The sequence below is a fragment of the Guillardia theta genome (genome assembly GCF_000315625.1).
Source record: "Guillardia theta CCMP2712 unplaced genomic scaffold GUITHscaffold_9, whole genome shotgun sequence".
NCBI lineage: Eukaryota > Cryptophyceae > Pyrenomonadales > Geminigeraceae > Guillardia > Guillardia theta.
Window position 1 is genome coordinate 404,457 of NW_005434665.1, and position 25,328 is coordinate 429,784.

At 52.9% G+C, this 25,328-nt stretch overlaps 10 protein-coding genes across 10 annotated transcripts; 7 read left to right on the forward strand and 3 right to left on the reverse strand.

The window, feature by feature from the left end:
- Nucleotides 1-441: 441 nt before the first annotated feature.
- Nucleotides 442-2,970, forward strand: GUITHDRAFT_102062 (hypothetical protein; the record flags this gene model as incomplete). The annotated part of the gene is made up of 2 exons (XM_005839083.1): nucleotides 442-2,865; nucleotides 2,923-2,970. The coding sequence occupies 2 exons, from the start codon at nucleotides 442-444 to the stop codon at nucleotides 2,968-2,970; spliced, it is 2,472 nt and encodes an 823-aa protein (XP_005839140.1).
- Nucleotides 2,971-3,519: 549 nt separating this feature from the next.
- GUITHDRAFT_102063 (hypothetical protein) lies at nucleotides 3,520-3,954 on the forward strand (the record flags this gene model as incomplete). The annotated part of the gene is made up of 1 exon (XM_005839084.1): nucleotides 3,520-3,954. One exon carries the CDS (start codon nucleotides 3,520-3,522, stop codon nucleotides 3,952-3,954), a length of 435 nt encoding a protein of 144 aa, XP_005839141.1.
- Nucleotides 3,955-4,477: 523 nt separating this feature from the next.
- On the forward strand, nucleotides 4,478-11,175 carry GUITHDRAFT_102064 (hypothetical protein; the record flags this gene model as incomplete). Its single annotated transcript, XM_005839085.1, has 20 exons — nucleotides 4,478-6,913; nucleotides 7,172-7,231; nucleotides 7,275-7,317; nucleotides 7,470-7,510; nucleotides 7,596-7,640; nucleotides 7,690-7,777; nucleotides 7,878-7,930; nucleotides 8,156-8,281; nucleotides 8,328-8,362; nucleotides 8,730-8,808; nucleotides 9,015-9,098; nucleotides 9,410-9,445; nucleotides 9,489-9,593; nucleotides 9,803-9,868; nucleotides 9,915-9,998; nucleotides 10,227-10,460; nucleotides 10,722-10,830; nucleotides 10,891-10,920; nucleotides 11,016-11,090; nucleotides 11,141-11,175. 20 exons carry the CDS (start codon nucleotides 4,478-4,480, stop codon nucleotides 11,173-11,175), a joined length of 3,864 nt encoding a protein of 1,287 aa, XP_005839142.1.
- A 964-nt stretch (nucleotides 11,176-12,139) lies between these two features.
- On the forward strand, nucleotides 12,140-12,528 carry GUITHDRAFT_102065 (hypothetical protein; the record flags this gene model as incomplete). Its single annotated transcript, XM_005839086.1, has 3 exons — nucleotides 12,140-12,216; nucleotides 12,265-12,343; nucleotides 12,391-12,528. The coding sequence occupies 3 exons, from the start codon at nucleotides 12,140-12,142 to the stop codon at nucleotides 12,526-12,528; spliced, it is 294 nt and encodes a 97-aa protein (XP_005839143.1).
- Nucleotides 12,529-13,393: 865 nt separating this feature from the next.
- On the forward strand, nucleotides 13,394-15,001 carry GUITHDRAFT_102066 (hypothetical protein; the record flags this gene model as incomplete). Its single annotated transcript, XM_005839087.1, has 1 exon — nucleotides 13,394-15,001. One exon carries the CDS (start codon nucleotides 13,394-13,396, stop codon nucleotides 14,999-15,001), a length of 1,608 nt encoding a protein of 535 aa, XP_005839144.1.
- A 173-nt stretch (nucleotides 15,002-15,174) lies between these two features.
- On the reverse strand, nucleotides 15,175-16,552 carry GUITHDRAFT_102067 (hypothetical protein; the record flags this gene model as incomplete). The annotated part of the gene is made up of 9 exons (XM_005839088.1): nucleotides 15,175-15,238; nucleotides 15,287-15,330; nucleotides 15,375-15,422; nucleotides 15,468-15,628; nucleotides 15,676-15,750; nucleotides 15,796-15,883; nucleotides 15,939-16,020; nucleotides 16,066-16,154; nucleotides 16,505-16,552. The coding sequence occupies 9 exons, from the start codon at nucleotides 16,550-16,552 to the stop codon at nucleotides 15,175-15,177; spliced, it is 699 nt and encodes a 232-aa protein (XP_005839145.1).
- A 726-nt stretch (nucleotides 16,553-17,278) lies between these two features.
- GUITHDRAFT_65305 (hypothetical protein) lies at nucleotides 17,279-19,033 on the reverse strand (the record flags this gene model as incomplete). Its single annotated transcript, XM_005839089.1, has 12 exons — nucleotides 17,279-17,395; nucleotides 17,451-17,507; nucleotides 17,552-17,669; nucleotides 17,806-17,882; nucleotides 17,936-17,996; nucleotides 18,100-18,226; nucleotides 18,272-18,336; nucleotides 18,398-18,492; nucleotides 18,543-18,618; nucleotides 18,674-18,718; nucleotides 18,763-18,863; nucleotides 18,932-19,033. Coding segments are annotated over 12 exons (1,041 nt in total), but the record flags the coding sequence as incomplete, so codon positions are not given.
- A 1,404-nt stretch (nucleotides 19,034-20,437) lies between these two features.
- Nucleotides 20,438-21,101, forward strand: GUITHDRAFT_102069 (hypothetical protein; the record flags this gene model as incomplete). The annotated part of the gene is made up of 3 exons (XM_005839090.1): nucleotides 20,438-20,610; nucleotides 20,921-20,956; nucleotides 21,002-21,101. 3 exons carry the CDS (start codon nucleotides 20,438-20,440, stop codon nucleotides 21,099-21,101), a joined length of 309 nt encoding a protein of 102 aa, XP_005839147.1.
- Nucleotides 21,102-21,350: 249 nt separating this feature from the next.
- GUITHDRAFT_161326 (hypothetical protein) lies at nucleotides 21,351-22,804 on the reverse strand (the record flags this gene model as incomplete). Its single annotated transcript, XM_005839091.1, has 5 exons — nucleotides 22,500-22,804; nucleotides 22,168-22,446; nucleotides 21,715-22,113; nucleotides 21,538-21,610; nucleotides 21,351-21,490 (listed from the first exon to the last, which is right to left on the reverse strand). Exons 1-5 carry the CDS (start codon nucleotides 22,713-22,715, stop codon nucleotides 21,351-21,353), a joined length of 1,107 nt encoding a protein of 368 aa, XP_005839148.1. The 5' UTR covers nucleotides 22,716-22,804.
- Nucleotides 22,805-23,426: 622 nt separating this feature from the next.
- On the forward strand, nucleotides 23,427-24,350 carry GUITHDRAFT_150704 (hypothetical protein). Its single transcript, XM_005839092.1, has 8 exons — nucleotides 23,427-23,548; nucleotides 23,602-23,636; nucleotides 23,683-23,758; nucleotides 23,811-23,846; nucleotides 23,901-23,919; nucleotides 23,970-24,019; nucleotides 24,079-24,137; nucleotides 24,190-24,350. The coding sequence occupies exons 1-8, from the start codon at nucleotides 23,489-23,491 to the stop codon at nucleotides 24,284-24,286; spliced, it is 432 nt and encodes a 143-aa protein (XP_005839149.1). The 5' UTR covers nucleotides 23,427-23,488; the 3' UTR covers nucleotides 24,287-24,350.
- Nucleotides 24,351-25,328: the final 978 nt, after the last annotated feature.

Consider the following 25,328-nt stretch of genomic DNA (forward strand, 5'->3'; position numbering starts at 1 on the left):
AAGTGGCAGCGAGCCTCGGAACGGCCGCGACCTCAGTGAATGCGCCGCCCCAGTGTGCCCCCGGCGGCGGGCCCTTCTTCTGCCCCCAGGTGAATGGCGTCTGATCCTCGAGTTAAAATTAGACTTTTAATGAATCGCTATAAAATCGACCGGTGTCCGTGTGATTTGCAGTTCGCCACGCCCCAGCGCTTACGGAGATAAGCAAAGAGACTTACGGAACTTACAACTCAGTACGGAACCTAAGTTAGGATTTACAGAACTCAGAACTTACGGAACTCAGAACTTACGGAACTCAGAACTTACGGAACTTACGGAACTTCGAACCGTCCGTTACGGAGTACGGAACTTCCGAACTTACGGCTTTACAACTTATTTTTTTTTAGCCTGCCAGCATCGATCCCTTCCTCCTTGTCCCCCTGCCTCCTACCTGTGTACTGCTCCATGCAAGCCCCTCCTGCTACCCCCTCCATGGCCCGCAACAAGCGTGACGCCATCTATCGCATCCTCGCTCAGATGAAGCAAGACGGCATCAACATATCTGACCTGGAGGCGTGCCGCTCTCACGGGGCGAGCTCGACGACCTCGGACATGGAGGACGCATGCTCAGCTCAATCTGACTCCTCCCCGTCCCTCTTGGCCTCCCCAGTATCGTTGGATGACAGCCCGCTCCCACGTGGCCAAAGTCTCCCCAAGCGGTCGCGGAAGCGGACGCGGGCGACCATGGACTCTGACGATGAGACTGGGAGCGTCCAGTCTACCTCGGTTCAGCTTAAGGCTCGGCGTTCGCTCGCGCACGACTTTGCCAGCCACTCCCCTTCGGACGAGGTGCTTGGCTCTCAGGATGAAGGCAAGGACGACGAGAACGACAGCGAAGGACCGAGCACAGCTCGTGTACCGCTCAGCACTGCGGCAGAAGATGTCCAGGCTAGCCTCGCGTCCAGCATCTCCATTGACATGGACGAGGTTGAGCTGGTAGACACCTTCATGCGCCTCATCTTCCCTTCCGACGACCTCGCAGCTTCGGCCAAGCGGAGCAGGTATCGCTTCGATGTCCGACAGGCCATCCAGTATCAGGTCCGCAAGCTGCAGTCTGCGCGGACAGGCGGTCGCTGGAGGAGAGACATAGACCCCTCGCCAAACGGAGACATGCCCGAGATCATCGCGGGAGGCGTGACACAGAACGGCAAGACCCTCATCAAGGTCCTCGCCATCGTCGTCGGGCATCTTCTCGGCGTCTCCTCCATCATCGTCTCCACCACCAGGAGCGGCACCAGCTCTCTTAGCAACAAGATCGAGAGGTACCTCCTGCGCGACCTGCATCCGAAGCTTCAGCCCACCATCAAGCACATCTGCGAGCTCGATGCTCGCAAGCACGGGCCCGAGCCCATGTGCAACTTCCTGCGCAAGCATGGCTGCCTCTTCATTAACGACACGGCGAGACTGAAGCTTTACAACGCCTCGCACACCATCCAGAGCGCCCGATCCTGCGCTCACCTGGGCGAGGACTTCCCATGCCAGCTCATCCTGGACGAGGCTGACTCCTACTACCGCAACAGCTCTGACCCGATCCAGCTCGAGAAGGCCCTCGCTGACCTCCACCAGCAGGTCAAGCCAGTCCTGCGCTGGAGCGTCTCAGCGACCTTGATCCCGGTCTTCCTTCACCTCAAGGACAAGAAGTTTGGTCTAGACTCTGACTCCATCATCTACACCCAGCCCGACCACACCTACGTCGGCGTGCGCGACTTCAAGCCCCTGCAGATCGACGGCAAGAATCAGTTCCTCATGCCCAAGGACCTCAAGCCCGCCAACCTCTACTCCAACCACCTCACCGACGAAGTCATCCGCCAGGCCGTCGACAAGCCTTGCTCGCTCACCCTCGTCATCACCAACCCGCGCGTCGACGCCGCCAACAATGTCTTCGAGCTCGCCAGGCGCATCCAGAACTCCTATCCCCGCGTCGCTGCCTTGATCGTCGTCGGGCGGGGCCGCTTCTACATGCCCCCGCCTCAGCCGCGACTGCCCGAGGACAGCATAGCCCCTCCGCCGGCATATGTGATCAGGAGGATGGACGTGTCGGCTTTGATTGAGGCGATCGACGGCCACGTGGGCCTTGAGACGCCGCTGGTGGTCCTCGGCTACTCTCAGATGATCCGCGGCGATACCTTCAGGAGCAACAGGCGGGTGCCCACCCACATCATCTGCGCGCTTGGCCGCGCCATGAGCATCGAGAAGATGGTCCAGGCCATGGGGCGAGCGAGCTACCAGGACAGCAAGCTCGAGGACAACGGCTTCCAGCACGTCACCGTCCTCACGTACCCCCAGGACTTTGACTCGGCGCAGGCCTATCCGCAGTGGCTGGCGGAGATGCAGCAGAAGCTCCAAGAGGGCACGGGGATCAGCGAGGCCACGTCACGTTTGGCCACCTACTCGGACCGAGCCAACGTGATCTTCCGTCAGAACAAGCCCATCGGGCAGCGCAACGACAACCTGAGGCTTGAGACAAGCTTCGAGGACCCCGAGCCTGGCTGTGAGCGCCCAGGAAGAAAGTTTCTAGACCGCCTGCATGCCGAAGACCCAGTGCTTCAGACGCTGCGCGCAATCGCGATCGAAAACCGGGAGACCAGCGAGACCTTCAAGCAGGAGCTGGTGGATTACAATTACAAGGGCACAGGCATGACGGCCAAGGAGTTTGCCGACGCTTACAACGAAAGAATCGGCGAAGGCTCCCGTCACGTGACCGTACAAGCCATCACCTGCAAGCTAGGGAAGCTGGTGGACAACGGCGTACTCGAGAGGTCCAAGGGGCGTCGGGTGCAGCCCACGAGGTACTGGATCGCGAGTAAGGAGCTGCTACAGCCGAGCACGGTGAGGGCGATGATGTCGAGCGAGTAATGCAGATATCGTATCGTTTGTGTGAGCCAGGCTTATAGAAGTAGCCTCGGATCTTCAAGGCTTGGCATGTTGTCTTGATTAAGAGTGTAATACCGGGTGTGTAATGAAGCCTCTGAAGTGTGTCAAGACCTGCTCATCGCTGAGTGACAGTGCCGCGGTGCCACCGTGAGCTCGTCCGGCGGAGCCTGCGGGCCCTGAGGCCCACTGGAGTCCCCATAAGTGCACGAGCTACCAAGCTGCGGGCCCGCCTCAATTTTGAGGGATCATTGTTTGGGTTCCCGGCTCAAAAGGTTGAGCAATACCCCAGGGGGTGGGGTGAGAGGTTCTTCACCCTCTACCGGGTCCTTTCCCTCTTCCGCATACGGTCATCCCGTCTCTCGGGGTACAGGTTGCCGATAGAGGGGGTACTGAGGGAGTCAGGTGGGGCAAAAGCTCTCCAAACTTCTACAAACAAGGTCACATTGCTCCTCTGCCTTCCTCCTCCTCGAGTCTCCCTGCCTGCCAGTGTCGATCCCTTCCTCCTTGTCCCCCTGCCTCCTACCTGTGTACTGCTCCATGCAAGCCCCTCCTGCTACCCCCTCCATGGCCCGCAGCAAGCGTGACGCCATCTATCGCATCCTCGCTGAGATGAAGCAATACGGCATCAACATATCTGATCTGGAGGCGTGCCTATCTCACGGGGCGAGCTCGACGACCTCGGACATGGAGGATGCATGCTCGGTCCAGTACTGCTTTCCTGATGAAAATCTGCTCAAGCGGTCGCTGAAGCGGATGCGGGTATGTTTAGACTCTGAGGACGAAGTGTTCATCTTTGAGGATGAAAGCGAGGATGGCGAGGACGACAGTGAAGAGTCAAGCACAGCTTGTGCGCCGATCAGTACTGCGGCAGGAGATTTCCCGGTTGGACTCGAAAACGACGTCGAGCTGGTAGACACCTTCATGCGCCTCACCAACCGGCTCCGAGGCTGTTGCCAAGCGGAGCAGGTATCGCCTCGATGTCGGACAGGCCATCCAGTATCAGGTCTGCAAGCTGCAGTCTGTGTCATGGCAGGACAGCAATGATCCATGAGGAGAAGTATCATGCCATGAGCGACTTGTGATGATGGTTTGGTATGTTGTATGACTTTAGCAATAAATTCTGACGTCAGTGTCGCTGATCCGAAGTTTCAGAGAATGTATCGATCAAATGCATTCTTGTTCTCTCTTTTCAGATGTTTGTTAGCCTAGTAGGCTAAGAACAGGTATCCGAGTACTGCAGTCCATGATGACAGCCTGGCAGTGAAAGCAAATTTCTGGCAATTTTCCTGCACTGAATTTTTCAAGGCTGGATTTTTCCAGGGGATTTTTTTTGTGGGATTTTTCCTGGATTTTTCTCCATCACATGGTCAGTGTGGGGATGCGGTGGCTGAGGGGGTTGTGGGTTTTTTGACTGGACCGTTTGGCTATGGCGCACAGAAGCGCCTTGGCGAGTGTGCCGTCATGGCCTCGCAAGAGGCGGAGAGAGAGAGGAGGAGGAGAAAGCTAGAGGCAGACAAGGAAGATCAAGAAGATTTAAGATAGCCTTGATCTCTGTCAAACGAACATCATGAAGAAAAGTATCACCGAATTAGTGGGGACGCCAGGAGCAGGGAAGAAGTTACAGTTGTTCCTTGGGGATGAGGCTTTTCCTAGGCCGCAAACCGCTCGGATACCTGATAACAATGGCGAGCAAGATGAATTCGCGAAGCTGCGACGTCCTCGATCAGTCCCTTCTAAGACGCAGGAGAGTCGAGAGCAGCAGGAAGCAGAAACGCCAAAGGCGTTGGAGACGATCCTGGATGAGATGGAAGAGATGGAGAGGACGAGGGTCTCGCGAGAGGCAGCTTACAGGAGGCAGATGGATCAGAAGCGATTGCACCAGATGAAGCTCAACTCCTTGGACACTGCGTCCTCCTTGTTCTTCCGGCAAACTCAGTCTGGAGCCGGTAAAGATCAGGAGCTCTCGTTCGAGCACACGATACGCATCTTGCAGCAGGTAGGTCTGGATCACTTCATGACGAGCGAGCAGATCGAGAAGATAGCGCAGATGGCACTTCCCGTCAAGAGCAACTCGTTCAACCGCAAGTCCTTCAGAAAGCTGCTGTTTTCGCTCGCAGAAGCCCTGCAGATCTCGTATGAATCCCTGGAGTCCATCCTCGCTCAGAGTACGATGGAGACGCCTCTCTTCTCTAGAGCTAGCTCCATCTCGACCCCGAGCATGAGGAAAGGGAGCTACGTCAGCATCCTCAACCAGCTCTTCACTCCTCTCGCTAAGGCCCAGCTCATAACCCCGACCCTCTCCCCCACCCAGTCGCATGCAAGACAGCAGCAGACCAAGACACCGGAAGAGGAAGTGTTTGACCTTGCTGTCGGGATCAAGCCGGCTCCTCCTCCTCGGGTGTGGCTTGCAAACTCGACCATCAACTGGCCTTTCCCCCCTCCACAAGGAGCTCTGATCCACAGCTCAGATCAGTTCCCTGTCTTTCGGAAGCACCTCAGGGAGCAGGGGAGCAAAGGAGCTGCAGTCCGGTACAGGAAGTTCAAGCCCAAGAAGAAGCCCGAGGATGTGATGAATGCTTCTTACTATAAGCCCAAGGGAGTCGGAGACTTCATGTGCCCCGTCTGCAGGAGGAATTTCATCAACGCGACTGTGCTGGACCAGCACATGCGAGGAAGCGCGCATCAGGCATCGCTGCATGCGCGCAAAGAAGTGAAGAAGGAGGAGCAGGAAGCTGAGGACCAGCTGGACTCGTTCACCGTCCTGTCTTCGGGGAGGAGTACGCCGGTGATGGGAGAAGAGCAGGAGAAGGCAGCAGTTGGGATCGAGCGGAAGCGGAATGAGACGACGTATAGGAGCGAGCGACATCACCTGAGCGAGTTTCCCTTCTGGTGGCAGGTGATCCGAGAGAAGCTGCTCTTCATGCTTCACTCCTCCTCCGCGGACGTGGAGGAGGTGATCTCGTCGTTTGTGGACGGGAGGGACGGAGACTTGCCCGGGAACTTCCGAGGAGCGATTGTGAGGTACTTCGTCAGCTGTATAGAGAACGGCGCAGCCCCCAACTCCCTCTTCCTCCTCGACGAGAGCAACAACATCTGCACCGACAGGCTGAGACTGAAGGGATGCCTCTACCCCCGCCTCAAGTCAGCGCAGTCGTTGTCTCTCTTCCTGCTCTCCTCCTGCTGGATCCGTGAGCTGGTCCTCACCGACAACGACCTCAAGGCGTCAGGGACCCACGATCTCTGCATAGCGCTCAGAGCCAGCGCAAATCCGCTGGAGGTGCTGCTGCTGGGGAAAAACAACATCCAGAATGACGCTCTGCTGTCCTCCCACTACCCGCCGACGGACTGGTCCAAGGTGGACTACCTCAACAGCGCCCAGGAGTTGAGCGCGAGGAAGAAGGAAGAGGCGGAGGAGGGCGAGAAGAGTCCTCGGAAGGAGGGGAGAGACGCTGCTGCAGAGATCGCTCTCCTCCTGCAGGAGAAGGGGATCAAGGTGCTGGACTTGTCCCACAACGGAATGTCGCACGAGAGCATCGCGATCATAGCCATGTCGGCCTCACGTTCCACCAGCCTGACTAGTTTGGACCTCTCCTACAACATCTCCTCCATCCCCACCCTCGCTGTGGAGAAATTTTTCGCATCCTCCATGGAGCGACTGATCCTGAGCAGCAAGAGCCTCTGCGAGCTCAACTTGTGCTGGAACAAGATCGGAGGGATGGCGGCGGAGAGGATTGCAGAAAGCTTGTACTACAACCCGACCCTTGCCTCATGCAACTTCGCCTGGAACTCCTTTGGGAGGAAGGACGTGATAAAAAAGCTCTCCTCCTCTCTGGTAGGAAACGATCAGTCTCGCTGCCGCCTCTCCTTCCTCGACTTGTCCTACAACGACGTCGACGTTGAGAGCGCTACCATCCTTGCAGACGGCCTGGAAAGGAACAATACCCTGACCCGCGTCGTGCTCGACGGTAACCCGATGAAGGCCAGCGGGGCCCGATCACTGCAGGTCTTCACCTCCTCACCGTCACTTCTACCACTTTAATTACTGTCCTTCCTTCGCCTCTAACTCTATCTCCTCGTTTTCTCGTGCTCCTCCCAGCTTCCAGCTTCCTCCTCCTCTCTTTCTTTTGCTTTCACCTAACCTCCATCCGATGTCTTCCCTCCCTCTCCCTGCTCTCTTCCACTCTTCTCTTGGCCTTCTCTCCCCCTCGCTACCCTTCGCAATTCTTTGCCTCCCCCTTCCGTCATCTCATGCACGGAGCAGAGAGCTTGTGTTCGAGTCGACCACTCCATCTCCGTCTCGATGCAACGATGTGCAGTTGAGGTCAGAGTCCAGAAAGCATTTCGTGCGCTTTTAACACATGCAGCAGATGATCGATGCGACTTTCTTTGACGCAGATGAGCCGCAAGGTGACGGGAGAGAAGAGGAAGAGACGAGACGAGACGAGCAGCAGGGAGCAGAGGGAGAGGAGGAGGAGACGACAGAGCTCCAGAGGGGAGCATAGCAGGGAGGAGGGCAAGGAATGGGATGTGGAAAGGAAATTCATGTAATTCCATCTCAGGTCCATACAAGCTTGACATGTCAAAAGAATATTCAAGAAAGGTGTACTTGAGAATCTGACAAGAAGCACTTCTCTTCTCCTCCATTTTCCTTCCCCCACTCTTTTCATCTCACGTCGTCCAATCAGGTTTTGAAGTCTCTCCTCAAGCTCCAGATGCAGAAGGCAGGCAGCGTAAGTTCCTCCTCCTCGTTGTTCGTTTCCTCACTCCTGATGAAACAAGTTCTGTCCGGGAATGCTCCTCAACGACAAACCGTACAAGCTGGACACCGGAAGAGCCTCACAAAGTGACTTGTACGAGACAAGCGAAGGTGAGGGAGGGAGGGAGGGAGGGAGGGAGGGAGGGAGGGAGGGAGGGAGGGAGGGAGGGAGGGAGGATACTTGCCTTTCTACCTTCTCATTTCACTGCAGAAGGTCAGAAGAACAAGAGCTCCATGCCCACTAGCGGCATCCTCACCTTCGAGGTGATGCTCGATCCTCTTCCCCTCCACGTTTGCTTCCGACTTTGATAACCTCGGAATGCATATCAACCCTGCCCCCCCCCCCCCTCTCTCTTTCCCCTCCCTCGCTCCCTCGCTCCCTCCCACTTTCTCCCTCTCTCCCTCTCATCTTCAACCCTGTCTGCTTCCTCTCTCTCTCTCTCCTCCCCTCCCCCCATCCCTTCCACCTGTCACGCTCAGCTGCTGCAGTTTGCGAGCTACAGGAAGCCTCCTGCTGGTCGTCACTTTGGCGACGTCAACACAGCTGGGGATCAGCTGCAGCAGGCGTCGATGCTGAAACTTTGCGACTTCTTCGACGGCAGGAAGTCGCTGGAGGTTCCCGTCGCTTCCTTCCAGCCTTCGCCTCATGCATGTGCTGCAGGAGACGAAGGAGCTGCTGGAAGCTCTTCTCAAGGGGTACTGCCTCCCTCCCTCCCTCCCTCCCTTCCTCATTCCTCTTCCCTCCCTTCCTCATTCCTCCTCCCTCCCTCCTGCCTTCCTCCTGCCTCCTTCCCTCTTCCCTTCGCTTCTTTCTCCGTCCCCTTTCTGCTGCTCCCCACCGACAGCACTCGCAACAGGGTCTACCTCAGCGCAGCTCAAGCTGCGAAACTCCTAGGACTGCTGTCGGACTCCGAGACCAGGTCCCACCCTCCCCTTGCTCTTCTTCGTCCCCTGCTCCCGCGCCTTCTGCTTCTTGCATCCTCCCCAGTCTCCTTCTGGCAAGCTCACCCTCCCCTTTTGCTTCCTCCTACCGATCTCGAACGTTCTCTGAATCCTCCCCCAGGGTTTACTTCGCCTGCTTCGCGTTCCTCCATATCTCCGACAGCGCACAATCCTCTCTGCTGACCAATGAGCTCACAGGGGTACCACGTCCTCGTCCTCGCCCTCGTCCTCGTCCTCGTCCTCGTCCACTCCCTCTCTCCGTCGCCCACCTCCTCTCCCCATGCCAATCTTCCTCTTCCTGCTCGCTCCTCCTTCCATCTGACTCCTTGCTCTTGAAAGCTTCATCCCCTGTCCTGCTCCGTCCCTCTTGTTTCTCACCTCTCCACTGACTCTTTTCGCCCATCAGTTCGAGGCGATTCGTTTCGCCATCAGGATCGGGAAGAAGCGACTAGAATTCACACGTGAGCTGAATCATCTTCATGCTGAGCATGTGATGACGTCGAGTTCTCGCTCTCCTTCCCCTCTTGCTTCCCCTCCTCCTGCTCCCTCTCCTCTTTCTGCTCCTCCTCCTCCGTCTCTCCTCCTCCTCCTTCCCCTCCTCCTCCTCCTTCCCCTCCTCCTTCCCCTCCTCCTCACTCTCCTTCTCTCTCTCCTCTTCCTCCTGCAGCAAACAACCCAACAGGGCATTATTCCCTCCACCTGGACAGACCGCAGGATCGAGTGAGATGCTTCATGTCCTTCTTAATCTGCACATTCTGCTGTGACTTTCTCTTTCCATCTGATCGTCTGTTTTCCTGGCAGGCGATAGCACTTGATCTGATCTACTTCAAGAATCTCGTTCGCCTGAAAAGCTTGCAACCTGTTCTTGACTGTGAGGCAGGAGATGACGTTCGAGGACGAAGAGTTCAAGAAGTCGAAGACGAAGAAAGGGGGGGAGCGAGTCAATTTTGATCGCGTGTGGAGGAACTGTTATTACAACCACAAGGTTGTAAACGAAATCTCGATTTGACGCTGTTGTGGTTGACAAGAACGTTGTAGTAGTAGTAGTAGTAGTAGTAGTAGTAGTAGTAGTAGTAGTAGTAGTAGTAGTAGTAGTAGTAGTAGTTGTTGATGATGATGATAATGTTGCTGCTGTTGATGATGATGATGATGATGATGTTCATGACGACGGTGACATTTTACTCTTTTGATCAGCGGCATTTATACTCAAACACTTGGAAGCTTCCGAATGAGGGAGTCCTCGAGCTTGATTTCGTACAGGTGGGTAAAATCTATCACCATTGAAACTTTCTGACATCTGGAGCAGATCAGCAGGCCCAACAAACCTGTTGCAGTCATCAGCAATGAAATGGTTGTGAGTCTGTGTGGTGATGGATGGGGAACACAGAAGGTTTGTTTCTCTCCCCCTCATCCCTCTCGTTCACTTCATCCCCTCTGTCCTCAACCTCTCGTCTCGTCTCGTCTCGTCTCGTCTCGTCTCGTCTCGTCTCGTCTCGTCTCGTCTCCTCTCCTCTCCTCTCCTCTCCTCTCCTCTCCTCTCCTCCCCACTCTCTTCCTAGCTTTCCCTTCCTTCTTGGCTCCTTTCAACATGTTCAAGTTCTGACCTCACTGTTCACAGTCTCCTGAAGAGATTCTGACAGAAGTGAGAAAGTCCTCCAACTTGTACTTCTTCACTTGCAAGCAGGCAAGCAACGATCACTTGCGTCTTCGTCGACTCACGGAAGATCTTTTGATAATGAAGATCCTCTACATCATCTTGCAGATCACCAAACTCATGGCCCTGAGGCAGAAGATCAAGAAGAAGTCGGCTGAAACATCTTCGACTGCAAAGCTTCTCTCATGTTGTGATCAGGTTGGACAAGAGCGAAATCATATCCCGATGGTCGAACAGGTCAATGTTAACACCAACCTTCCCTCCTCGCTCCTCTCTTTCCTCTTTTCTTCTCTCTCCTCTCTCTCGTCTGTAGTGTCTCCTCTCACCTTCCTCCCTCCTCCCTCTTCTCTCCTCCTTGCTCCCTCCATCCTTCTCCCTCCTCCCTCCTCCCTCTCATCTCATACCTTATATCTCATCCCTCACGTCCAGCATCTCTCGCATCTGATCTCATCAAGTCAGACGGCTCTCTACATCCTTCACGTCATGGCGCATGGGGATTATCCTCAACCTCAACCGCCTCCCGTCCCTGCGGGAAGTTGGGATCCAGGAAGGAAAATCTCCCATCAGGGTGAGCAGACGCTCCTCAGTGCAGGAGCAGTAGGCTGCAAGTCTGACACATCAAGAGCAGGTAGAACTCTGTGTTATCGTCTTTGCAAGGGTCGTGGATTGGAACGGCTTCAGGCCTCTCATCCTGGAAAAACTCACCAGCATCGAGCAGAGGAAAGTCTTGCTGCACTCCCGATCCCTCCGTAGCTCAACCTGCTGCGAACAGGGAGCTGGAGAACAGGATCGGGGCTTACAACTTGTTCAACGAGAACGTGGCTGTCGGTATTGCACGATCTGCCGCCACCGTTGCAATGTGAATATGTTTGTCGCAGGGAAATACGAGCTCGATTTAGAAGACGTCGAGTAAGAGAAATCATTCTTTCTCTTCCTTCTCTTCTTGTCAAATCCCTCCTGCCAAATTCTTGCCCTCCCCTTCCCTCTCCTCCTTCCCCTTCTGTTGCTGCTGCTGCTGCTGCTGCTCCACCACCATCACCATCACCATCACCATCACCTGCTCTCCTCTCCACCCCCCCTTGCCGTGCTTCTTGTTCAACTTCTTCTCTCAGACATCGTCGTATCATGCAAGATTTGAAACATCTCGGAGAACGAGAAAGCGGGAAAGTCAGTCAACACCGAACTCCCTTTCACTTCACCGATGACTCCCCTCCCCTCCCCTTGACTCTCCTAAAACCCTCGTCTCTCCCCGTCGTATCTTCCTCCTCCCACCCTCCCCCTCCTCCCCCTCCCTCCTCACCTGATCCCTCAGAGCTTCGTCGACGTCCAGTTCAACGAGAAGATGGACTTTCCCTTGCCGCCCTCCTGGAATCTCGACATCCCCAAGAAGTACCTCGCCCCTGCTCCTGCTCCTGCTCCTGCTCCTGCTCCTGCTCTTCCTCTTCTCACTCGTCTCGCAGAGGAAAGCTGATTTTCTTCTTCTGCCGTGAGAGCGAGACCGTCAATCGCATCACCGACTCCTTCGCTGATTCTCCCTGCTGGCCCCCGAAGTACCAGGAGAGAACAGGTCCCCGTTCTCCCTCCTTCCTCCTCCTCCCCCGTCTTCCCTCCTTCCTTCCCTTCCTCCCTCTTCCTCTGATCCCTCTCTCTATCTCCATCCCTCTCTCTACCTCCCTCCCTCTCTCTACCTCCCTCCCTCTCTCTACCTCCCTCCCTCTCTCTACCTCCCTCCCTCTCTCTACCTCCCTCCCTCTCTCCACCTCCCTCCCTCTCTACCTCCCTCCCTCTCTCCCTCCTCCTCCTCTCTCCCTCCTCCTCCACTCTCCTCCCGCCAGCATTCTCATGTGAAGGAAACAGGACACGAGTGGGTCAAGCACATGCGCCTGCGGATCATCAAGAGCAAGTTGACGGAGAAGTTCGAGTCAGCCCTCGACGCCTTCTCCAAGATCGACAAGTGAAGGCGGGCGAGGAGAGGCAGCGGCCATGACCGTGACGTCTACAGGGACGGAGGAGGAACGCTCGAGAGGACGGAGATCGCTGTCGGGCTGTTCCGTCTCGGCATCTGGCTCTCCCCGATAGAGGTAGCGGGTTCTTCTCGGGGCCTCCTCCTCCTCACCTCTCCTGCCAGATCGAAGCATTGATGAACGTGCTCGACGAGGACCAGGGCGGTGACGTCAGCTTCCAGGAGTGGTATCGCTTCTGGAAGCTCAACATCGACCTGGACACGGGAACCCTCCGAGCTGACGATGTGGTGGAAGACTTGTAGCGATATGTGAATAAGTGGCGAAGGAAACGGTCAAAATGTAGTTGATGATGAACTAGTAAGAGATGTGAGATCTGCCGCGCGCGTCACTGTGACTGCTGCTGTGACTGACGGTTCAGCCTGCTGGTCCGCCGGGCCCGGGGTCCTGCCATCACTGTTTAACGGCCGGCAGTGGATGAACTTGTGACTCAGTCAGCCTGTCAGACCAGACTGAGTCGGCCTCGGCCCGGGACTCGCCGAGCCGCCCCGGACAGCCCCCGGTCACTTAAGTGATCGGATTGCCTCTGATTCAAGTAGAGGTGGGGTCACTTGGTTACCCCTACTATTTCCACAAAATATCGTCATTTTCACAAGTGGGTGATGACCCCTACCCTTGGCATGGATGGACCCATCACACCCCACATTAACTACTAAATCCTATGGGTGGGTGGTCTGTCCCTTCGCAGCAGGCGCGACGCGACGATGGTTCAGGTGATGCAAGTGGCGAAAAGCTGAAGAGGCGGACAGGGAGGGAGGGAGGGAGGGAGGGAGGGAGGGAGAGAAGAGAAGAGAGGGAGGAAGATAGTTTGCAGGAGAGAGAAGAGCTACAAGGTTGTGCCAACCAAGCAATAGACACTTCGATTTACATTCAACTCACGTTCTCTGCAGCTTGAAAGGTCTGAACCACCCGAGCCGACCAAGGCATCCCCGCCTGGCAAATTCACGGCAAGGATGAAGTATGCAGCTGTATTCGCAGCAGCATGCTTCGCTATTGCAGGGGTTGTCCTCTTGCAGAAGAATCAAGCGACTGAGGTGATATCAACTTTGCTAGTTGCGGGAGGGAGGATTCTTACATGTTCTTTATAAGCTCTTTGGTGTTGATGCCATCATGCCGATGGATGGAAGCGAGGGATCGCAGGTCTATGGTCCTGTGATGATCGCCCCAGACAGAAACGTTCGTCATGCTCTCTCAGAAAGAATGACATACGGACTCGATCAGCAGAGAGGGGGCTCTGCGGACGCTTCCATCAGTAGTTTGGGTCAGCACGCCGCTGCGCTCCTTCATTCTCCTGCAAGCTTGAAGGCCTTGAAGGCATACCGAGAAAAGATGCAAGGCACTTCACACTTGAAGCAGAGCATGCCAAGGAACCTGGTTCAGATTTCAGGAAGCGAGGAGAGCAGCTGGCATCCCGGAAGGTACTCCAGCGCCCGAGGAAGTGGATACTCGCTTCTGAACTCAAGGGCGACGAAGAACGCTCTCCGTGAGCTGCAGTTGCACGAGGCTGGGGCCAGGGGGCATTCTCACTCCGACGCCATGGACACCAAGGGACGTGAAGCGCTTCTGTCAACTAAGTTGAGGAACAACGCCGGGTTCACTTACATCCGCAGCCGCAAGCAGGCCTTGGAAGCCTACAAGGATCTGATGGAAGAACGGCTTCAGCAAGGGCCAACGGAAAGCGCGGACGAACTGTCCGGCATGAAGATGGCCAGGAAGGAAAGAATCCGACGGGAATCAGAAGGGCATGGGAGACGATTCGCTGCCAGGTTGACGCAGGACTCGAACAGCCTGCAAGACCTCAAGACTGAGATCGACTTGAAAGAGACGGACCTCCACAGTATTGAGAATGAAGAGCGTGCAAGGAGAATGGAGGCGTCCGACCTTCAGGGCCATGCCTTGAGTCTCGAGAGGGAGGAGATGCAGGATTTCAGTGCTGCCGAGATGTCGCGCCGCAAGACTCTGCGCGAAGCCCTGGAGCTGCTGCATGACAAGAAGCGCGCACGTCACCTTGAGACTGAGATCTCGTACGAGAAGAAGCGTGCCGACGAGCTGAAGCAAGAGGCCAAACACCTTCAACGAATGAGCGAGGAGCGCAAGAAGAAGTTCGATGAGATGGCTGGCCCGGTCAAGAAGGCGCAAGAGGACGTTCACCGTGCTAATCAGGCCTACAACGCTGTCGAGCTGAAGCTCGCAGGAGCTGAGACCACTGCCGAGAGCCTTGCAAACAAACCGAAGCTTGCCCAGCAGGCCATGGCGCGCATCCAGAAGCTGCAACGAGAAAGCGAGAGGATGCAGGACCTTGTAAAGACTGCTACTGGGCGACTGAGAAGTTTGGAGAGCGAGAAGGGGGCTGAATCTTTTACAGACGGGATCGACTCTCACTTCTTCTCCTCGAAGAAGCGATCGATCGACAAACTTCAAAAGGCGGAGAAGATTTCCCAGCGGGAGGACATTCTGAGGGTGCAGAGAGACCGTATCATGAGGAGAGTCAACTCGAAACTCCCTGAGCTCGAGAAGAAAATTCACCACTCGAAAGAGCTCCACTCGGACTATTTGAAGCTGCACAACTTGGCTGTGAAGGCCCAGCTGAAGGCGGATAAAGCCAAGCAGCAAGACTGGAGATTGCAGCATAAGATGGCGGCAGACAGGAAGGAACTCGACGAGATCAAGAGGGAGATTGAAAGCTACAAGCGTCAGTACAACAGGTTAAGCCAATAGAATCTACTCGAGCAGTGATGTTGGCGGAGCTCGAAACTTTGTCACGTGGCTGAAAGTGTCATATTTAAACTAGCTCATTTGATAAAACTCAATGTTTTTACAGTATTGATACATCGAAAACATATGTGATCAACAAGTCCCAGTAGTCGCGCTGCCTTCTGCTGTCCTGCCATTCACTTGACGAAACCTGGTGGAGGTGCAAGCAGCTCTTGCAGGTGCTTCGTCTGTGCTTTGTACCTGAAAACTCGTGAGTAACGTGCCACAGTCGAGGCGATCATTGATTACGTGTCTTTCAACGACTTGATTTCTTGATGATGTTTGATTTTCATCTAGAGCTGTGGTGAGCAGAAGGAAGATCGTCAAATTGACTTACCTGCTGCCATTTCTCTTCTTCCTTCGAGTCGATGGTTTCAGCTCTCTCCTACTCAGCGCTCACTTCGCCCTCACACCTCAACTACATCCTCACCGTCTGATCATGAAGCGCGTGTCTCAGCTCTTCGCACTCGTTGGTGAGGTTCTTCGTCTGATGCAACAGTTCGTTTCTCTGCTCCTCTCCTGTCACGGCTTTCCGCACAGCAAAAGCCAGGCTGCTCTCGTACAGGGACTGATATGCTGCAATCCTCATTCCTGTGAGCATGTCTCAGGCTTATCCCAAGGGACTAGTTCGCTCATACTCGCTTCGTCACGCAACCTCAGGAACAGAAGTCCTCTCTCTGGGCAATCTATCGTTACTTGTCGGATCAACTCATCTGACCTCCATGTCATCAAGTCGCCTTCACGAGGCTATAGGATACCGAAACACTGGGCATAGATCTCTTCACGGATAGTGCATATCCCATGCTCCCTCGCTCCTCGCAGTTTCAGTCGCTGATCAAGCCTTTCCTGATGGGAGGACAGCGTCAGCATCGCAGTCACTCGCGGCAGACACAAGACGAACAGCTAGTCTAATTGCGTCCGATCTTGTTGGCATCTGAGTGGAAACGTACTGAACCCACAGCTCTCCTCCTTCTGTCCATTCTCTGTGTGCAGAAGTCAAGCTCACGACATGTTCAGGCTTCGATTACCGTGGGGGCAAGATAGCATTCAAGATGTCTTCTGTTTGTACTGATTTTGCCTTCGGATCAGCTGCAGCGTTGCTCTTCTTGCTCTTCGTCTGATGAGGTCGTCATTTCAGCATAATGCTGACAGCTTGATAGCACATATGCTATCAATAGAACTCGTTTTTCAACTCCTACAAGACCAAGGAACATATCGCTCATGACATTCAAAGCTGATATAGTCACTATCACGCGCTTGTTTATGGTTTGTATTTTCCAAATCGCCTCATTTCTTGTCAGATTCGCAAGATTATATGATCGTCCTCCTCTCCGTTTCCGTTTCCCTCTTCTCCACTACGCCCTTCCCTCCAGAATCGCTCTCTCCCGTCCTCGTGTTCCCGTCTTCCTGTTCTCTCCTCTTCCTCCTCCTCCTCCCCTCTCTCTCTCCTCTCACCTTCCCTGTCACCTTCTCCGCTTCCTCGTACTTCACCAGCGACTCCACCGGAGGCATCATTGCGGCAGCACCCCTGGGCTATCCCACCCTTCCTCCCACCCTACCCCACCATGGATCATCTTTACCCCTCAGTCACCACGGATGAGATGGTAAAATAACCCGGTAGTAATGACCCCTACGTCTAAAAGATCCCACCCTCTCCGGGTAGGCCCTCTAGGTCAACGGAAGCCGAACTTTCCTCAGGGACAGGAAGGGAAGGGAAAGGGGGGGGAAGGGGAGAGGGAGGGATGGGGGCGGGAAGCAAGGGAGAGCGATGATGATGATGATGATGATGATGATGAGGAGGAGGAGGAGGAGGAGGTTCAAGACCAGGAGCTATGAGGAGAGGAACAGGTCGATGACAAGTCTAAATCTGAGCAAGACAGATCAGGGCGCTCGGAAGCCAAGCAGGAAATCCGTGATGGAAGGCGAGAGGATGAATCAGATATGAGGAAGAGGAGTCAACGCGGCCACTTGTGCTGAGGCTCAGTAAAGATTCGATCATGCTCTTGGGAGCATCGAATACTCATCCTCACCAATAACGAGAATTCTGAATCAAGCTGAAGAGCTTGTTTACCTCACTCACTCCGAACACAACAAAAACACGATTGGGATGGGTCAAGAAGTTCAGTTAGTCGTGGACTGTATTCAGGTACATGGACATGGGGACATAGGAAACCTCCTCCTTCTTGTCTTTGAACTTGACGGTGAGGTCAGGGCTGATCCCCTCCTACCATGGAAAGAGTGTCAACGATCCAGTGGAAACCATAACAACGAGACCTTGTTGATGTCTTGGCCAAGAGGAGTGCGGTACTTGGCAACAGTGATGACCAGCGCACTCCCGTCTTGCAGCCTCGCAATGGTCTGCAGACAGACCATCCTTTCACTCTCACAGCACGCGCAGCAGGGAATCTCACACCTGCACCAATCCCTTGCCGTACGTCTGCTCTCCGATAACTCCCGCCCTCTTGTTGTCCTGCGATCTCATCAGCAACACAGCCTCCGTCAAGCTTTTCACACTTGTAGAGCTGCTGTGAGAACTTCTGCAGCACTCGCTGTGTTGTGATCTACAAGAACAGCCAACGAAACTTCGGCTAGTGCACCATTCTGTGTAGATGTGAGGGCAAGCACAGGAACACTACAAGGCATGTGATGCCACATACATGCTCTGTTCGGTAGTCCGACCCAGACCCCTTGCCATCAGCCACAGACACGATGGTCGTGTCAGAAGGAAGCAGCTCCTGCTCTATGGTGTCAAGGCACAACTTACACACTCGATTTTCACCTTTGCAAGGTCAACCCCAGCTGGGAAATAACCCCCAAGGTTTCCTCTGAGGTCCAGCAGGAGAGCCTACGGTCAGGCGGTAAGGTCACCCCACCTGCCTCGGATCTGAAGGTGCAAACCTTAGCTCCCTGAGTTCTGAGCGCCTTCGCCTCGGAGAGAACCTGGGAAGACGCTCGTGAGCTCTAGAGTGACGGGCCAGAGGCAACCTGTGATGTTGTTGCCTTGTTGAACGAGGGGATTCGAATGACTCCAACCATGAAGCTGCAAAGAAAGTCAGACCGACGGACAAGACAAGCTCTCTGCTCTCCTCGACCTGTTCGACTCAGGTGATGGCACAAGCTTGGAAGAAACCGAAGTTGCCTTAAGGATCTCCCTTGTTAATACCAGTTCCCTTGTTTTCCCCTTCGACTCTGTAAAGTTTTTCAGTAACTCCAAACTCCATGAAGAAGCAAGACCAAGCTTGATGTTCACAGTGCTACCATCTTCTCCCCTCAGAAGCGAAGCAGCGTCATCAGGAGTGCTTCCAAGCTGTTGGAAAACTTGTCAATATCTCGAAGTTGAAACCCCTGAGATCACAACACCTTCCCCCCGACAGACACGTCATTGATCGCGACGATAAATCCCCCTTTTTCACTCCCACTTTTTCAGCAGGAGATGATGGCACTACTGAAACAATCTGGAACCAACGTCATCAACTTGCAGACACGAATCAGTTTCCAGTTTTACCTTGATCTGATTGCTCTCAGGATCCAATGCCATTTCTACTCCAACCCCTGCCTGTGGTGTCTCGCTCGTGTACATACTGCCAGGCGAAGCTTTGAATACAAAGTTGACATGATCGCACTGACTGAACATACTTGCTTAAAGTCTCGTATTGTGCCGGCGTGAGGAATCGGGTAAACCTGTTGGAAGATAAATAGACCATAAGAACAAGTCTCAGCTTCACCTGTCTCCTAATAAACCCGTCATCTCACGAATGGCGGCATAGGCTTCCGCTGTGTTCTTGTAATTCGTTCGAACATATTTCTTTCGAACCTCGGTCCAGTCCTGTATGTCGAAAATTCCAAATAGTAACAGTATCAGGAAAACACATTCCCTAATTCTCAAGTTCTTACATTTCCATTGAACGTTTTGTCAACAAAGGCTTTATCTAAAATCTTCCATGCCTCGGCAACGATACGAGATTCTTCCTGAAGCGTCGCATCAACTTTGAGCAACTAGCATAGGGTACTCGGAAAACCGTCGAGACAGCGGCGACAGCAAGAGATCTTGTTCTCAAATATTCTAGTTGAGTTGAAGGAGGATTCTCAAGGGTGACTGCTTCAAAGAACAGCGTCAGAGAGGTGCGATCTACCCTGAAGACCTTTCCTGGCCAGAGACAGGTGGAAACGATAAGAATTGTGGTCACCACAAATTTCCTAAAAATCTCGAGCGGAACTCTGTAAAGCATCTCGGTTGAACTTCCAAAAGCACGCTGCAATGCAAACACCTGAAGACTGGAAATGCTCTGTCGATGATGAAGGTCAGCTTCGAATGGATCGCCTCCGTATGCTGAGCGGGCAGGATGCTCGAGTCGGAGTGACCCTTGGTGGACAATCTTAGCTTCAGTCGGCACCTGTGTACGGTCATAAGGCCTCTCAGGCAAGCAGAGCAGAGACCTTGCTTCGCAGTATCGGGTGAGGTCCTGACATGATCGCGCAGGAGTCATCTTCTTGCAGCAGTGTCAAGTCCTACTATTTCGAGGTCACAAATAGTACCAGTGAGGAAATCCAGCAGCTGCTCGGGCAGACCTGGGGAAATAGTCATCCGGTAGGAATGAAGCGTGCGAACCCATACCATGACAAGAAGGTACGCGAGAGCTAGTTCGAAGAGAGCTGTCTTCGAGTAGAACATCTGTTTGGTTCGGGATCAGAACGTGAACTAGTTTTACAGCAGCAATGAAATGAATCCCTCGAGTGAAAAAGAGATGCACTTATGCCTGGGGGTGATTCTCATGGTGTTATAAAAGTATGCGTCACATCCTTTTGTCAGAGTTTTCAAGATTGGGTACGAAATCTATCGTTAGGGCCCATATTCCGAATGAGCGGAATGAAACTGTATTTTTGAAACGACCATCCTTCAACCATGCTGTTTCCAGCAAAGACTTTGCCTCTAACTTCAATTACGGCCATCGTCTCCTACATCTCCTTCTCCCTCGGCTCTTCATCATACTCCGCCTCCGCCTCCTGCACCTCCTCCTGCGCCTCTGCCTCTTCCTCCACTTCCTCAAGCTACTCCCAAACCTGCTCCTGAACTCCATCATCCTCCATTTGGATATAACGCTAAATAACCGTCTTGTTGTGACCGTTACAGATCGTTGAAGGGTTCAAGACTGTGCTTACTGCACCGGTGTATTCCAAGGGGCAAGAAGGGGTATAGAGGCGGTTTCAAGGAAGGGTGGGGGTATTGAATGAATCGTCTGCGAGGGGTAGGTACCGACATGGGTACTACGTTGCTTAATTTTAAAGGGGTATGTACCCATGGAAATTTGTCCAGAAGTAGGGTGGGTGAGTTGAACTGTAGATTTGCAGTGGTAGTAGCCAAAGGCAAGGGGTATCCGGGTTAGAGGGGTGGACGCGCGGATGGCGAAATTGATGGAGAGCAACAAATACGACACGCTGGCGGACTCGCGGCCAAATGTGAAGGCGGATCACTGGCTGACGACGATGATCAGATCATACATGATTCATCCTGAAGATAGGGAGCAAAAGCTCAGAGCCTGTCTCACCAAGGTCGCTGCTCAAGCTGAAGAGAGGTGAGTTGGATTTACGATTGGTAGCGCTGGGGAGGAGGAGGACCGTTTTGGATGGGAGATGTGAGAATTATGTAGCAACGTAAAACCTCTCTACAGTCCTGTGAGCTGAAGGATAGGGTGATTGGAGAAGGAAGAAGTTGATTGAAGGCTTTGAATAGTAATTTTGGGTACCTGTACGTTTAGTGGTATCCATGCGAGCGTGTTCAGAATGTTACAAGGAGCTTGCAGTCTCTGCTATCTTTCCTCAAACTTGAGGATGATTTTCGCAAACCAAACCTCTGATAGGAATTCTGATGATCTTATGCTCCAGGCGAATTCTGCACCACTTGCCAACATTCGTTGCAAGGTTACTCACTGCTCTTACCTTCCGATAGATCTGATGCTTCTACAGGAACTTCTCGCCCAAGGATCATACCTACATGCAGGAGAACCAGACAGCTCGTATGAGGGCTGAAGATGTGACAATGGAGAGATTTCACGGAAGCTACTAGATTTCCAACTTTGTGACTGAACTGTAGCACTTTTCCAGATCGCAGATGAATGGCAATAAAGCGCGCCTTGAATCACTCCCCGTTGCATCCTACCACGATATTGTATGCTGAGGCACAAAATGTTACATCGTGGTCGGTTACATGTCCGTTCTTCAAAACCGCTGAATTGCCCAGCGCTCCTGAACCCGTTGCAAGTACTTGTAAAGCAGGAGATATAGCTGAGTTGGTGTATTACTAAAAACAATGATTCTACAAGTCTGACTCCTTGGAATCATCAACATTTTGGCTTTCTTTGAGACGGTCGATGATACTCGAGTTGCTCTCGTCTATGATTGATCCCAAAGCAATAGATCCAAACTTGAAACAGAGATATGCCACCGACAATGAAGCTGATTGACAAAAGGGTCAAGCAAAGAAAATATTCTCGGTAATTTACCAAGGAAGACGAATATCCATGAGCACATCACCATCACCCCGCTTTCGGCCATGTACAAATGAGTGTAAAGAATCTGCAACACTCATCAGCAAGAGACTTGAGAGAGTGATCCTCTGAAAGAAGATATACAAATTTGATCAACGAAAAGACAAAGAAAAGCATCAGAATTGAACTGACCGAGCACTTGGCGCTGATGTCCGAAGGAAATGCAAGACTTGAGAAGTCATTTTCGAAATTCATCGAGAACATGTTGGAAATCCGAAGGGAGACGAGAACTATGCTGCACATCTGAACAAGAAATAGGAAATGCGTCAAGACATGCCCTTGATGGCCGCCCATAGCAATCCAAGACGTCAACAGCAGGGCTGCTGGAAATGCAATGTAAGGGTATTGCGCTTCTGCACGGCTGCCCTCGGGATAAGCATGCAGTCTGTACAGCATCACAGGGAAAAGAATCAAGAAGGACAAGAACGCGATCCAGAAGAAGTATTCCGTCCATTCTCCGAGGTCCAAGGAGGCCCCTGTTCCCGCTGCCATGGATAGGCCAACGAAAGGAATCAGCCAGTTGGGGGTCATCTGCCAACAGAATCAGGTGGGCCTGTTCCCTAGATATTCACGGGATGAACGCACCGAAGAGATGTCCTGAAATTTGACATGTCGCAGAAAGGCTACAAGAAACAAGCAATGAAGAAGGACAGCAACGCTCCAGATCACTCTCCCCAAGGAATGGTAACCGTGAATCCGGAGCCACCAGGCAATCATCATCATTGCCATGTCCAGGCATGGCAGCTCTGCATTCCCTTGAGTACTCAGCATGTCTTCAAGCACAAGGCTAGGAAAAAGGATCAATTTCATGCTGTACAAGAGAAGAATTGAAACTCCGATGTTGAAAGAAATGAGAGAGAAAACCTGTTCGCATATTGTCAGCATAGAAGCAAGAGCTACTGAAAAATCGCACTTACATCTGCAGTATCCTTGATGAACTGAGCAGCTATAAGGTATTCGGCAGCTGTCTGCCATGTAATGCCGAGACCGCAGATACCCAGGGCGAGACACAGCACGCTGGTAGGCAGACGTGCGATGAGTCTTCGCAACATTTGCGAAGGCTTAATGCTGTTAAATTTCTTCCCTGCACTTTGCTGCCCAAGAAGCGGAGCTTTCTCTGCTGTCCCCTTCATCTCGTTTGATAATCAGACAGGTACAGCAATACTCGTGGGTCGCTTTCTCCTCGTTCAGAACCTGATCCCGTACTCGTTCTGCTCTCTGCTTCCTCTCTGTCTTCTCTTACTCCTTGTTCTCGAACTCTATCACGCGACGGGTTCTCGTCTGATCCTCTCCCTCTACCATCCTCTTCTCATGTACTTCTCTTCCTCTTCCTCTGCCGCTACCCCGGGCATCGAAGGCTGCGGCATCCAGGCATGACGCATCTCCTTTCAATGAGGCGGACCTGAACAGTCTCGCGTTCATTACTGCCTCATCAAAAAGATTGAGGCGGGCTTGTAAAAACATGAGCGGGGATGAGGTTTCGATCGTGGCCCGTAGCATGGCGGGGCCCGCCAGAAGGCGTTGAGGAGGAGGAGGAGGAGAGGGGGGGAGGGGAATATGCTGGAGACATTTGCGATGTATTCATGCTAGGATGAAAATGTAGGAGAGGCACTCGTTTCTTCCATCTTTGCTTCGTTTTCTGTTCTTTTTCGCCCTGGTGTATGATTTGAATCAGGATCGTTGGTCGTTCGATAGATGATAATTCAAATGTACCCATTTTTGGAGGTCCTTTTTCAAGATGCATTGTCATCTTAGAAGGAATGTTGCCAAACATAATGTTTGATATGGTTCCTCAATTTTGAGCTGAATGCTTCACCATCTCTGATCATCTTTGGAATTTTCTGCAGCGTGGTCTGGACAAATCGCCCAAGCTCTTGGGGCAAACACGTAGCCTCCTCCTATAAAGATGGGAAGTGACAACAGAGACAAAGTAGATTTCTTGTCCAAGTCATCGTTACCTCTTCAAGTATGAGTCTCTTTCATGACATTGAACGTTCGAGCGGCTGACATGCTATCCAGATTTTGATCTTCTTCAACGGTTGCTACTCGACCTTGTGAAGACCTTGTGACTCGAACTGTTTGAAAGTGACCCTTGCTCAGATTCTTCCTGGTGACACTAGCACTGCTGATCTGGAAAGGAGTGGAGTTTCCATACCCTGCTGGGAGACTTCCATGGGTAAGTGAAACAGGTGCCACAGCCTTCAAAGATGGGTAATATTGAATGGCAGGAGATCATTCTTTTGTTTGTCTACATAGTGGTTGAGGTATCTTAGTTGTCTCAATACTATCGTTGACGGTTGTAACGTTTTGCTCCCTAGGCATGTAGACTTTTCATAGGTAAGTTTTGTCTGACATATTACTGGATCTCTCTCTGAATGTGTTGACAGGGTCAAAGGGGAACAAGACTGAGAATTGGCCAATGATACTCATGCTCATTGTAAGGAGACACGATGATACTTGTACATCCTTGCGTGAAGATGATCGCTTTCACTGCAGATCTTGTCCTGCTTCAGCGCGCTGGCAAATGTATTCTACATCAATTTTCAAACCTATGTGTAAGAGTTCTCATGACGGCATCATTTCAATCTTTTGCTGATCGATTTCTAGTCTTCGCTTGGACTTGATCTTCAACTCCATCTCATTCGCTTTCGTGGGATTGGAGATCATATTTGGAATATTTTCTATTGTGCGATTCGCAAAGTAGCTGGGCTCTGAGTGACAATATGCTGTATGTAGAAAGAATTGAAATAAATGTGCGACTTGTTTTCATCTCATTTCTTGTCTTTCTGCATTTCAATCATACACGTCTTTGTCATCTCACTGCATAGCCATCACGGTTGATACCTTCCTCACGTGTGTTCCCAATTTCAATCACTAACGCAATTCAATAGCCTTGTATCTTTCTGCAGCGAGGAGCCGTCTCTTGCATGAGAAAGCCTCGAAGGGAGCAGGAGGAACCGAACAGGAAGAAGCATGCCACTCGTGCCATCCCCTCCTACCAAACATTCACAACCGCAGGATATCTTCTCCCGTCTTCAGAGTCAATCCAACTCTTGGTCCTCTCACCCTGTCCGCTGGCAGAGCAACCATGATACACATCGAAATCTGCGATGTCCAAGACATGATCTTCCTCGTGACCGCTGTGCGGCTCCTCCAGAGGAAGTCGGAACAACAATAGTTGAGGCGTCGAGGTAGATCCGTACTTTCATGCCGCCATGAGGCGATGTATGGGAATCATTGAACTACCACAGGAGCATACTTGAGAGCTAGTTCGGCTCTTGTCCCTGCTCCAGGGTCCTCCGCTTCCCTCCTGTCTCGTCTTCCTCCTCAGCCCTGCGTCGCGGGATTTGCATTGCGCGCAGCCACAAACCTTGCGTAAAGGCGGGAACTGGGTTTCATATTTCATTTGCTGACCAGGCGCAGTGGGGGCTCGTTGGGAAGAGGAGGGTAGGGACGTTCGAGCATAGGGATAGAGGAAGGCGAGAAGGAGAGGGGGCAGTGAAGACGAGCAAGGAAGGAGGAGGAGGAGGAGGAGGAGGAGGAGGAGGAGGAGGAGGAGGAGGAGGAGGAGGAGGAGAAGCAGGAGGAGGAGAAGCAGGAGGAGCAGGAGGAGGAGGAGCAGGAGCAGGAGGAGGAGGATGGAAGTGGGGTGGAGGATGAAGGTCTGGTGGCATAGAAGGAGCAGGGGGGTTCTTTCATTTCTGACTCATTGTTTTGGATACGATCGTTCACGCTTGATATGCAGG